This window comes from Dufourea novaeangliae, unplaced genomic scaffold (genome assembly GCF_001272555.1).
Source record: "Dufourea novaeangliae isolate 0120121106 unplaced genomic scaffold, ASM127255v1 scaffold208, whole genome shotgun sequence".
NCBI classification, from domain to species: domain Eukaryota; kingdom Metazoa; phylum Arthropoda; class Insecta; order Hymenoptera; family Halictidae; genus Dufourea; species Dufourea novaeangliae.
In genome coordinates, this window is record NW_015374114.1 from 2,147,255 (window position 1) to 2,159,876 (window position 12,622).

Below are 12,622 nucleotides of genomic sequence, written 5' to 3' on the forward strand. Positions count from 1 at the left end.
GGGACATTTTGTGACCTGTTTAGTCGCTTCGATCATTACACTACACGAAAACCAGAGCATGAAACTCTACTCGTCAAAAGCAACGTGCGTTATATACATATATATATATATATATATACTATATAATACCTGTATATAAACGAACTACGGTCGATATGAGTTTCGATATGTGGTATGATTGCTATTTTTAAACACACAGCCGCGACGATGATTATTGCCTTCGGTTTCGCTGCTTGTAATATTCACTAAACCACTCTTTATCAAGTCACTGATCTATTAAAAAATTCACTCGCTGGACTGGCACTGTAGATTCCGCTTTCAATCTGTACGATAACTTTGGCTCCTGGTTCAACATCTAATTGCAACTTCAACCCCGACTTGTTCGATTTCAGTTTAGATCTCGATCTTGACTTCGACTTGGATCAATGTTTCAATCGCAGACGTGCTTCCAAAATTGCGTGGCAACATCAGCATTAAGCTTTGTTGTCGATTCTGTGTACGTCATCAAGATCATTGCATATAAATGCTATTTTTGTGATGTTCGTTATGACCGATATTTTGGATACTTTCGTGGTACCGTTCTCTGTTTAATCGATCTTGGGTTTGGTTTTCAAAAAGTCGACTAATGTGTTCGTTTCGTGGACAAACGGTAGCGAATGTCACTGGAAAGGAAAACACTGAAACGCGAAACACAAAGTTTGTAAAAACACGAGGATCTTGTAGAAATGGCAAGTGTTGTACCTTGCAACGTGTAGCAAGTAACACTGCACAAGTTCGTTCCACAGCGACTCCCTCCTTTAGAGCACCAGCAGCTAGGAGCCTGCGTGCCTCCGTGCCTCCGTACCTCCGTACCTTCGTACCTTCGTACCACCGTACACCACCGTTCCTCTGCACTTCCTTGAGTACGTGAGAACCGGCGCGGCGAGCGAGTAAAAGCGCGCGCGCAGACGCCCGCGCACTGCTCCGCATGGGCAATATCGCTCTGTATACCCCTATCAACCCCTATCGTCGCTACGTCCCTTGGCAGAGGGTTGCGGTTGCTCCCAGAGCGCATGACGTTGCCTAGGTCGCATTCAGCGCATTCGGCGCATTTGCCGCATTTGTCGCATCGAGTCGCCCTCGAAGCTATATGTCTCTCTCTCTCTCTCTCTCTCTCTCCCTCGTTCGTTTTCTCTCATTTTTTCCTCTACTTCCTATCACATATACATAGGTGCCCTTTGTTAATCACAGATTCGATCCTAACTCTCTCTTGCAAATCTTAATAAATAGTTAAAATTTTCATCGGCATCAGGACTCCTCCGTTTTCTTTGTTCTCTTTGCTGCCCTGACATCTTGTCCCGGCTACCCGTGATGAATAAACGGGCCTGGTTAAAGCTTACTTCTTTGATTCACGATCGATCGTAATACCTATCCGTACATAGGCACGTGGACGCGTTTGCAAGAAGCCAACGATAAAGAAAGAAAGGATTCTCCGCGAGTATCTAAACAAAATGACAACGACCTCTGCGACAACGCCGCATTGCGGATCTGGTGTGCTGACGCGCAGTTGACCCCTTCCTGAGCCGTTTATGACCGCCCACGTTGTCCGACCTACCGACCTATATAGAACATGTGCGTCCAACCTACTACCATCCGACCTTCGTTCCGACCGGATCCGGCCCGGTCCAGTCCGGTCTCTTTCACTACACGTAATTCTTTGTCAGATACTATGTAAATACGTCAGGGTATCACCTGCATCTGTAGTAGGTATGTATCGTAAATTCCTCGGCAAAGACCATGCTTTGCCTTGCCTACATTTACCAGCCATTGTCTTCCATTGCCTTGACAGAAAACGATTCACACCACTCCTGTATATTTCAATCATTTATCGCACATTGCTTCGAAATAATTAGACACGCGCCCGACTGTAACACACGATATTGTCTGAGTCGAGTTGTTCGCGGAAAGAAGCAGGTTTTTATGTATGTTTTTTCTTACCTGTCAAAAAACTGCAACGTTCCGACGTGCTTCTGCTCCTTGCTGAAACGAATCTGCGACGCGTGGTCGTTGCAGATTCTCTTCTTGGGTTCGTACAGATACTCCATCGTTGAAATCGTGCCAAAGGTCTCGAAAACATTGATTAGAGTTGCCAACGCGCGAACTCGTCGCATCCGTGAATCCTACTGCCGCATTTTTGCCGATTAACTGTGATACACTTTTTCAAGCATCGGAAAAGCAATCGGAAGAAATAGAACAAACAATTGGCTTGGAATATACATATACGATAAAACCGCGCGCGGATCGATACTTTCTTTTTAATAACTTATTACAGTACTTTATTAAACTCTTTAAGTTCGTAGATTACCTATACATATACACACAGCGGTGAATGTACACGTCAATGTATTCTGTATCAAACAAATGAGTGGCATCTCTCTTAGTAACGACTTCGCACATAATTATCATCGATCTGATCGAATATTATCAGTATTTTGCAATTTTCTCCCTCCAATAATAGGTTATCGTAATTCTTCCGCAACAATAACCGATTATCGAAAGTTCATTTAGTCTTACTCACTTACGTGTATACATACATACGTAAAAAGAGCGCGTCCATCCGTTGTTTCTAATATGTATGTTAACAAATCCGCGCGTCCGTAGAAGCAGCAGTCTTTATTCATTATCGCACGATTGTAAATACATATACACATACATGTACATATGTATCTATGTATGTGTGCATGCATGCGTGTATGTGTGTATGTATGTATGTATGTATGTATGCATGTGTACATGCATGTATGCACGTATACACGCATACATGTATGCATGTATGCATGTATTCATGTATTCATGTATTCATGTGTTCATGTATTCATGTATGTATGTATATATGTATGTTGTATGCATGTATGTATCTACTGTACATATACCCGTTTCGCTCATCGCGCTCTTTCTTTCTTTTTTATTTTTATTTTCCTCGAGGTTTTTCTTTTGCACCGCGAGTTCGGATACAAATTTTTGCAGTTCGATTATATCTTATAACTTGTTACATTATCGCCAAAGTCTGTCAGGATCATATGTTCACGCAATACATACTTTTCCTCCTTGACGCAAGTATATCTTACTTCTCGAAAATGGATTCTAGACCGTCCAACTCTACTTTTTTACGTTTATTTCAGTTTCCTCGCTCCCGATTGAAAATCATGCGCTGTTCGCGGCAAGTGGAACAACGAGGACGAGAAAAACATTTTATATAGAGCGATAGAGGAATTTAGAAAGGTTAGAATGTTAGACACGAAAAACTTAGCCAACGGTTCGGCTGTGATACAACGAGGAGACACGGAATTGTATTCGTATAGAGGAAATTGTAGAGAAGCCAAATAGAGAAAGAAGGAAGGGTGGAAAAAGCTACGAACCCAATAGATAAAATGTGCGCATTACACGACTGTTCGCGAGGAATGAACGACACGACGATACGCAGAGACCTTCGGTCGAGAAGTCTCTTAAAATTGATACGAAGAAAGAAAAAGAGTTTTCGCGTAATATAAAACAGTATTCTGCGGTTCACAGCGTTGCTCGTCGGTTCTTAGAGAACATACGATAATCAATTAAGACCGTATCGAATATCGTTAAAAGTTTCTACTTTTGATTGCGTATCACTTGACCGTCCTTTGACAGGTGGGCAAATTTACCCTGAAGAATACATTGAGCTCTATCAACGAGGCTAATATCAGGAACACAGCATACATACATAAACAGGCTCGGCCTACTTTTCTATCGAGCTGAAACTTATTCGAGGCAAAAGCAATATACAGTAACATCAATGTCGACAACAACGATATGGCGCTATATTCCAGTCCGCCGGAGTTTATGCTGATGTAATGTTTTCCAGGCTGCGTTGGCGAAAATGAAGATTTAATCAGCCACGGTAGACCCAGACATAACAATATGTCGAAGGTGTTTGATCCTATGGAGTTACTGATTCCCATCGAACCATGTCCTAAACAGAAAGAAAATACTGTTACAAGTTTCACGGCATAACAAAGCTTACAACACGCGATATTTGATTATACGATTATTGACAAGTGACAAGAAACAAGGGACAACTTTTTGATTTATTGATTTATTTATCCATTGATTCGTTGATTCGTTAATTCGTTGATTCGTTGATTCGTTGATTCGTTGATTCGTTGATTCGTTGATTCGTTGATTCGTTGATTCGTTGATTCGTTGATTGGTTGATGCATTGATTCATTGATTCATTGATTCATTGATTCATTGATTCATTGATTCATTGATTCATTGATTCATTGATTCACTGATTTATTGATTATTTTAAATGGTACGTATGATTACAACTTTACCTTGCTTCGCCACTATCACACTCGATACAGCCTCCGGAACGCTGGTACCGGCCGCAAGGAAGGTAATACCCATAACAGAGTCCGGTATCTTGAGGGTATCCCCTGAAAATGTAACGCAACGTTGAGTTCTCGTGTGCAATTCTACTTAACATATGTATTCACTGGCAGCGCTAGTCTCCATACCGATTATTGTTATCATCCACGCGACAACGTAGCTCAATGATCCAATCCAAATAATACACATAAGAAATGTAACCGGAAACCAATTCTTGAATCGTGGCTTTTCACAATCTGGTATCGTACACATGAATATCAGATGAATCGGCCATGTCAGGATCCAAGCCGTTTTTCTTATCCACCCAGCCCTTGCCGGCCAGACCAATAACTCGTACTCATAACCTGCGTAGTAAATACATATAAAATCCCAGAACTTTCCCTGTGATCGAATGATCTGTTAGTTTAGTCGCGGTAAAGTTACGGTTCTTTTTCCCTTCCTCGTTCCACCAATCCTTGTATTTTACGAAAACGTTATGGTACGACTATTCCATGACAAATAGAAATGGGCTAAAGATGAGTATCGATCGGATAATTCGTAGTCGCTTAGAATACCTGGGTACTCGTATTTTAGACAGGATAGACGCGATAAAAACACAAACAGGTTACGGACCGGTTAAACCCCAGATAAAGCATTTTAACTTACCGGGTTCGGGATTCTCTTCCTGAGTTTTAGTTCCTCCATTTTGTAAAGGTACATCTGTGCGTTCGGCTTGATCACCGGTCGGTTGCAGTTTATCGGACCTCGCCAAGCGAATTTCAATGCTGCTATCTAGAGCAAGGATTATTCGTTTATATCTTGCACCCGTATTAAATTTGTGTTAGTTTTTCTTTCGTCTTTGCACACTTGCAACCATATGGTACATACGTTGTTACAAATATTTTACCCTAAACTGTAGGCTAATTACTCTGATCTGTCCAAGAAAGTGAGTGTTGAACAAGTAACGCGTATTGGAGTTTTCACTTTTCGAAACAAGTAAATGTCGTATAGTTTTACCTGCCGCAAACCGACGGTCGTCCGATGATGATTGATCAACATTATGCGTGCGGAAACGTGTGCATCGTTGAAACGATTTATCCCAGTACATCACGGCGATGTAAACGATGTAGAGTAATACTAGCGTCAACGCCTCGTACCATTCTACTCTCTCGTCATGTATAATACATATTAAAATGGCAACAGTAACGCCATAGGCAAGACAGTCTCTGCTAACCGGCCACCAGTCTAGAGGGACTACCTGTGTATATTGACCGACATATGTATGTATGTACATGGTATGTATGTATGTATGTATGTATGTATGTATGTATGTATGTATGTATGTATGTATGTATGTATGTATGCATGTATGCATGTATGCATGTATGTATGTATGCATGTATGTATGTATGCATGTATGTATGTATGTATGTATGTATGTACATACATATTATAATATGATACATTGCATTACGAACTGATTTCAAAAGCAAACTTACCATTCCGGCACCTATACCACAACAAGCTGGCACGGCGAGGATATTGAATACAGCCGAGCCTACTATTGTTCCGACACCGATGTCACCTTCGGTGATAAACGTACCGATCGCGTTTACAAACAATTCTGGTGCCGACGTTGCCGCAGCCATAAAAGTGGCACCAGCCACGTCCTTCGACATCGAGAGTGCTGTAATTATGTCGAAATGTTACTTCGGTACATACACAGTTTTCCATAATGTTTCTTTCTGTTTAGAAAGAAGTAATAAAAGTTCGGCGGCACAATTATTAATAATATTCCGTCGGTGAAATATTCTGTGCGAAACGACAGTGACTGCATTTAACTGCATCGTGTAATATAATATACATTGTACATTGAAAGTAAATAGAGCAAATCAGGAGTTTTCTTACCGTGACAAATCTTTTCCACGGCGGGTACAAAAAATTTGTCGCATACTACTGCTAACGCGATAAATAGATAAAGTGAAACGATCACATGTACGACGACAGCTCCGTCTTGCCTTTGCTTCTCGTCGAATAGATCGTGTGGGAAATCCTCTATCGCCGGAGGTGTACAATTTATACCTAAAAGGTGAAATTGTCTAAATGTTAAACGTACCATTTGGAATGTCGAAAATATGAATCGCCTTGAAAAGACGTTGGAACAATTATCTCTATGGAAAAATGTTTAAAACTGATGCCCGAAGAACCGTAACAACTGTTTAGAAAGTCTATCCGGTTTGAAAATTTTATGAATTCATCACGACATTACTGGTCCCCACATTGTTCGACGAAGTGGCAGCATGACCGAAGAAAGAGAAAGACCAAGAGAATGACCAATGACAATGTTCAATTTCCGTAGTCACATTGCATTGCATACTGTGTATATACATAATGTAGATGTGGGCACATATATTGTATACGTCGTTGTTTCGTTGCTTTCAATTTTATGACGCGTCGTGGATAATTGTGATTAGCAGTACCGTACAATCATCGATTCGACTGGAACGATTGGTCGTGCCTCCTCGTATTGTTATCTTTTATCCAATTTCGGACAAATCCGTTATATAAGTTTCGGCGACCTTGAATACAAACGTGGGATACACAGTTTGCTCAGTGATTACGAATCAGGTTAATTGCTTGTATTCGCTTGAGCAACGACGGTAACCAGAAACATACATGCATGTATGTATGTACATAAACAGTTCACCGACCTTCGCTGAGCATTCGATTACATGTACTTCTGTATAGAGTTTTACGCTCGCAAAGTAGAAACTGTTGAAAATACATAAAAGATTAGTAGCACGTTAGTTGACGCTCTATATTTACATTAATTCCAGATAGGACGTGACGCCTTGAAAACGTCCATTTTACGGCTACTTTTAGGACTGAGGCGCATTTAAGGCGTCATTAAGCCGTCTTAAGCCGTCTGTGCGCTATTTGGAAATTAAATTAATCGTTGCTTGAACACTAATTCTTCGATAATTAACATGTTTCTCAACGGAATAAGAAAGTTTAATAACTACAGCATTTTGCGTGCAGATGGCTGATAATTATAAACGAAAGTGGATACTGTCATATGTATATGTATATGTATATGTATATGTATATGTATACGTTTACGTTTACGTATGTATGTATGCATGTGTAAAAGTAATAACGATAGTCATAATATCAATAGTAACAACATCAACGATGATAACAATAACAATAGCAATGTATTAAAGTGGAAAAACATATTTGTCAATCAAGTATTATCCTTTAATTGTCATAATAAATAACTAAACCGAAAGCACGACACAGTAGTCACACACTGATTGCAAGTATTATAGCATACGGACCAGCTAGAATAATTGTGCGGAGTAGGCAACCTACGAGTAGTATGACCTGCATATACATATATGTATAATCACCAAAGTTGGAAATCAAAGTCAGTGTATAAGTATATTGGTCCATGAGCATTAATGACGTACACAATTCGCTCTATCGCGCTGTCCTGAACGTAAAGGTAGCGGTCCATTTGAGACTATCTCGCGCAAGTTGCGCTCGGGAGTAGGTACTGTCACGTTATACAAAAAGCGAGTGGATACGCGTCTGAGAGTGACTGTCCGAGAGCATCACTGTCTGTGTGTTTGTTGTATGCGTAGTGACAGTACTCTCGAGCGCAACTCGCGCGAGAAACTCTCAAATCGACGGCTACTTAAGACTATCAACAATAGGCAAAACATGTTTTTTTTTGGGATTTGATAGTTACAAATAGAATTACCCGATTTTACATTTATCTTTTCAATTGGTCACGTCGAAAATCTATATCGCCTAATAGATGTGATAACAACAACAACAACATCAATAATACAACATTGAACAGAGACGATTTTCAAGCATGTTTAGTTACATTCGTCATATGTAAGTATGTACACCACTTTTGAAATGGTAAAGTGCAAACGGTGATTGAACCTCAATAGCATAGAGTATAGAGGTATAGAGTCTACATAATATGGTGTCGTTACACTTCTGTTTCATCGTAAAATTCTATTTTATCTTTTATGCTGCGGTTTCTGCAGCCTGAAGTACATTGATAAAAAGCCGGTGTTGTATCTGCCGTACAGTGCAAGTGGCATGATAAGAAAATAACTAAAGGATAGACAACCAGCTATCGAATAGATGTTCAAAATTTCAGTGCTTCGCATAAACATTCATACAACCGAGCGACCAATTTTAAGCACATTTCGACTGGTTTGCTGATACACGGGAGAAAATACATATACATACATATAGGCAGATGCACAACGAGAAAGAGACGCAAAGGAAAGGCGTTCAAACTGTAATATGTATGTATACATATATGTATTATATTATACATATAATAGCTATATATATTGTGTAGCAGTAAGCAAACAAAAAAACATTATTATAAAAGGTATAGTGTGTAAATACACTTTGTCACGCACTTTTTAATTGTAAGGAAATGCTTGAGCTCAATGCATCGAATCTTCATTGATTCTCTCATCAATAATTCTACTTATCGATCATTGCTTATGCACTTGGGTTAACATTATTCTTTTACTTTATTCTTTCGATTCGATTCGATTCCATTCGATTCGATTCGAATTTCTGTATTTGACTATCTGCTTCCGAACATGACATATCAATTGTGTCATCCCAACAATAATTATAATTTCAATTCCTTCTGTTCTTTTTCCTCTCTGTAAAAATACTACAAAATATTTAATCGATTCTCTCTTGTATAAATTTCGTATACACTCGGTTAAACCTAACAAAATAGCCATTCCCACTTTTTCCTTAACAACTTCTTTTTACGAGAAACAAAAGAACACTTATACTTCCGAAGGTATGTGTACGTAGGTAGGTAGGTAGGTATGTATGTACTCGTATGTATACATATACTGTTAAGCGCACGAGTGTCTATAACTTTATATTTTCTGTGTAAATCTGCTACATTCAACGTTTACAATACGTAGACACGATAATCATTGAAAATAATTACTATATAATCTAAAGAAAATAGTCACTCTTTCTATACGATATTTGCTTTCTTCTGTACATTCTATTGTTCTAATTAGCTGATCTTCGTGATTTTTTTTCTATAATTTCTTACTGAGAATGCAGTGAAGCAAACTATGCGCGTGTTGGTGTCCTGTACAGGTTATACAGCTGTATAGCTGATGTGACTTCCTACCGATTAAGCAACCTAAAGAAGTTAAATTGCTCTCATTCAAGTTGGCAGAGGAGATGCCATTCAGGTCTAATGTACGTCGTATAAACTAGATATAACATGGCTCGGCCATTCAGTCTGGAATGGTTTCGTCTCGTTGGAAACAAACGATAATCATCGGCACACTTGTCCATCGTTAATTGTCAGTCCATCAATTAGTAATCCATCGATCTTCCTACGTACGGCATTGCATGAAGAAGCTCGAGGTTTCGATGGACGTTGCTCGATTATACTGTAAATTCAATTTATATCATGACCTATAGACACCTGACCCATCATTTCCCTTTTCCTATACTCTTTAAAATAAGTAGTATGCCAGTATGCGTCATTGATATTTCGGTTTTTTCTCCTCAAACGTCGCTTATTCGATGTTTTGTTTCACGTTGATATATGCATATATGTATGTATGTATGTATGTATGTATGTATGTATGTATGTATGTATGTATGTATATCGGAACAACAAATTGTCCTCTTATTAAATATTCAAAATCTATATCAATTACAAGCCTTTTGACTACTTAAACGATAAGATCACAATGAAATAGTGCTTTTATCGGTGTAACGATTCCCTCGGTAAGATAATTCAATTCAAGTTTGTTCGTGGTGTCACGTATCTTCATAATAAACATTCTGCCAAAGTAAAGCAGAAAAACTATTAATCATTTGTATATGTTCTTTGTTCATATTTCCGGAAGATCCGAAACAATACGATCCGAGAACACGTATGTATACATGTATGATACATATGTATATTACCGAGAGTATCACATGGACTGCGAGACATTAGAACAACTAACGTACTCACTGGCTCGGTACTGCATAATTAAGCGATCGTTACACCACTGTTATTGACTGGCAAATACATTTTCAACGATATTTACAGCAACTGATCTTATAGGGAGAACCGAGAATGGTGACTGGAACGATACCATCTTTGGACCAAATAAATAATTTTGAAAATTTCTAACCAACAATTTTTCTTTTCTTGTATGCTTGCGAGGACAGATTTGTCGTGTTTGGAAGCAGATGAGCAAATTAGAAACTAGAATTTACAATAGCGATAGTCTTTTCATCTAACATCATGTATTTGTAATGTGTGTTTTGTGTTCGATTTTTTATAATCGAATTTTTTTATACATACATCATTCCTTGACGATTATTGACAATTAAATCACAAATATTGTTCCGCGATAGAGAACGCCACAGGTCACACAGTCACACATCCGTCATCATTTAATATAATGTGCACCATATTTAAAAAAGCGTTCTGTTCTACTTTTTGCAATCTTGCATCTTCATATTATCGTTCCTCCCTTTTCTTCCTCTTTCGCTATCACCTCACCTCCTAGTCGATGTCGCTGTCGACCTCCTTCTCCTCCTCCTCCTTTACTTTCTCCTCCTACTTTTAATCTTTCCTCCACCTCCTCCTTAATCTCCTTCTGCTCTTTCCCGTCTTTCTCGCCCAACCTTTCCTCCACCTATTCTTTTTCCCCACTCTGCTCCTGATTCACAATCTTGTCCTTCTTGGTTTCTTCCTTCCTCTGTGTAGCTTCCCTTTATATTTTCCTTTTTTCACTTTTGTATCTATTTGTTGCCACTGAAAGTGTTGCTAATCCTGTCGGATCGAGCGACATTTACATTTTTTAATAGCAAAGGGGAAGTCCTTCTCTTCCTTTCACTCCTTCTCCTTCTCCTCCGTCTCCTCCGTCTCCTCCGTCTCCTCCGTCTCCTCCGTCTCCTCCGTCTCCTCCGTCTTCTTCGTCACCTCCGTCTTCTTCGTCACCTCCGTCTCCACCGTCTCCTCCGTCTCCTCCGTTTACTTCTCCTCCTCCTTCTCCTCTTTTTCCACCACTTCCTCCTCCTGGACCAGCTCCTGCCCTTCCCCTCCTTCTCCTCCAGCTCCTGCTGTTCCCCCCCCCCAACCCCTCTTTCTAAATCACACCCCCTGATTATCTTGCTTTGAACCGAATGCGATGTACCACTATACTCACTGATTACCGGTAATATTGAAATATATTCAAACGAACCTCCTCCTAAGTCAGACGTATCCATGTTGTCAATCCCGTTGTCACACATATACTACATTAACAACTACTCCGAAGTCCGGCGGCGTTTGTTGGAATCGCCCCTCCTTCTGACTCTTCTCTTCTCTGATCTCTCGCGCATCGCGCTTGTTGAGTCGTGCCTCGGTCAAAATGCGAAATCGTCATTGCACTAATCGTCATTGTCTTCCTTGAAAATTAAACGTTGTATCATGTGTAATTCTTCTCGATTTTGCAACAAACGAAACAACACATTTTTTTCTCTCTTTCTGCAAGTTACCCTGTATAGTACCATAATCCATATACATATGCATGCATGTATGTATGTATGTAACTATAAACGAAAAAACTTCTTCCTATAGAACTGAAGATCTAATAGATAAATTAATAAACGAATAGAAGGACAAACTACAAATGTATCGATTATTTGGCGCAGCCGACACGAATGCCAATCACAAGCAATTGTCATACCTACGTAAAATTTTCTTTTCAGCAGAAAGACGGTAATTAATTTCTTTGCATCAATAGTAATAGAAACGCGATGTAAAGGCCGTCGGTCCGTTGCAAACTGCAACGAATATACAATTACGGAAGAACGAGAAAAAGAGGTAATCAGAAAGGAAAAGAGGAATAAATTATTTCCGAATCTGGTAAAAGGCAATCCGTCGAAACTGTAAAAGTACAGTTGCGCGTATAAACACTTGGGTACAGTGAAACGTAAAATGATACATAACCGTGAGTAATCGATGGATGATCAAACAATTTCTGCAAATTTAGAACGCATGCCGCTGAAATATTCAGAAGCGATCAATGGGTATTTAATCAGTAGCCTTTTAGTCCCAGGTACTGCTCTTTCCTTTTGTTGGATTATCAGCAAAGGGATGTCTTGTCTCACTTCATACCTATAGTATCTTATCTGTGTAAAGTTATAGCCGATAATGCCCGTAAACGAAAAATGTCGATGC

At 39.4% G+C, this 12,622-nt stretch overlaps 1 protein-coding gene across 1 annotated transcript; it reads right to left on the reverse strand.

Moving 5' to 3' along the window:
* Positions 1 to 2,831: 2,831 nt before the first annotated feature.
* Positions 2,832 to 6,067, reverse strand: LOC107191017 (sodium/potassium/calcium exchanger 3). The gene is made up of 6 exons (XM_015579937.1): positions 5,880 to 6,067; positions 5,398 to 5,638; positions 5,047 to 5,172; positions 4,530 to 4,745; positions 4,347 to 4,448; positions 2,832 to 3,982 (listed from the first exon to the last, which is right to left on the reverse strand). The coding sequence occupies exons 1-6, from the start codon at positions 6,057 to 6,059 to the stop codon at positions 3,639 to 3,641; spliced, it is 1,209 nt and encodes a 402-aa protein (XP_015435423.1). The 5' UTR covers positions 6,060 to 6,067; the 3' UTR covers positions 2,832 to 3,638.
* Positions 6,068 to 12,622: the final 6,555 nt, after the last annotated feature.

Excerpts from the sequence above, each read along its gene's own strand:
- LOC107191017 (XM_015579937.1), bottom strand. The coding sequence starts at position 6,059 with ATGTCGAAGGACGTGGCTGGTGCCACTTTTATGGCTGCGGCAACGTCG. Across the intron at positions 5,639-5,879 it reads GTGGTATAGGTGCCGGAATG|GTAGTCCCTCTAGACTGGTG; the intron begins GTAAGTTTGCTT and ends CAATATACACAG. Across the intron at positions 4,746-5,046 it reads GGAAGAGAATCCCGAACCCG|GTTATGAGTACGAGTTATTG; the intron begins GTAAGTTAAAAT and ends TTTACTACGCAG.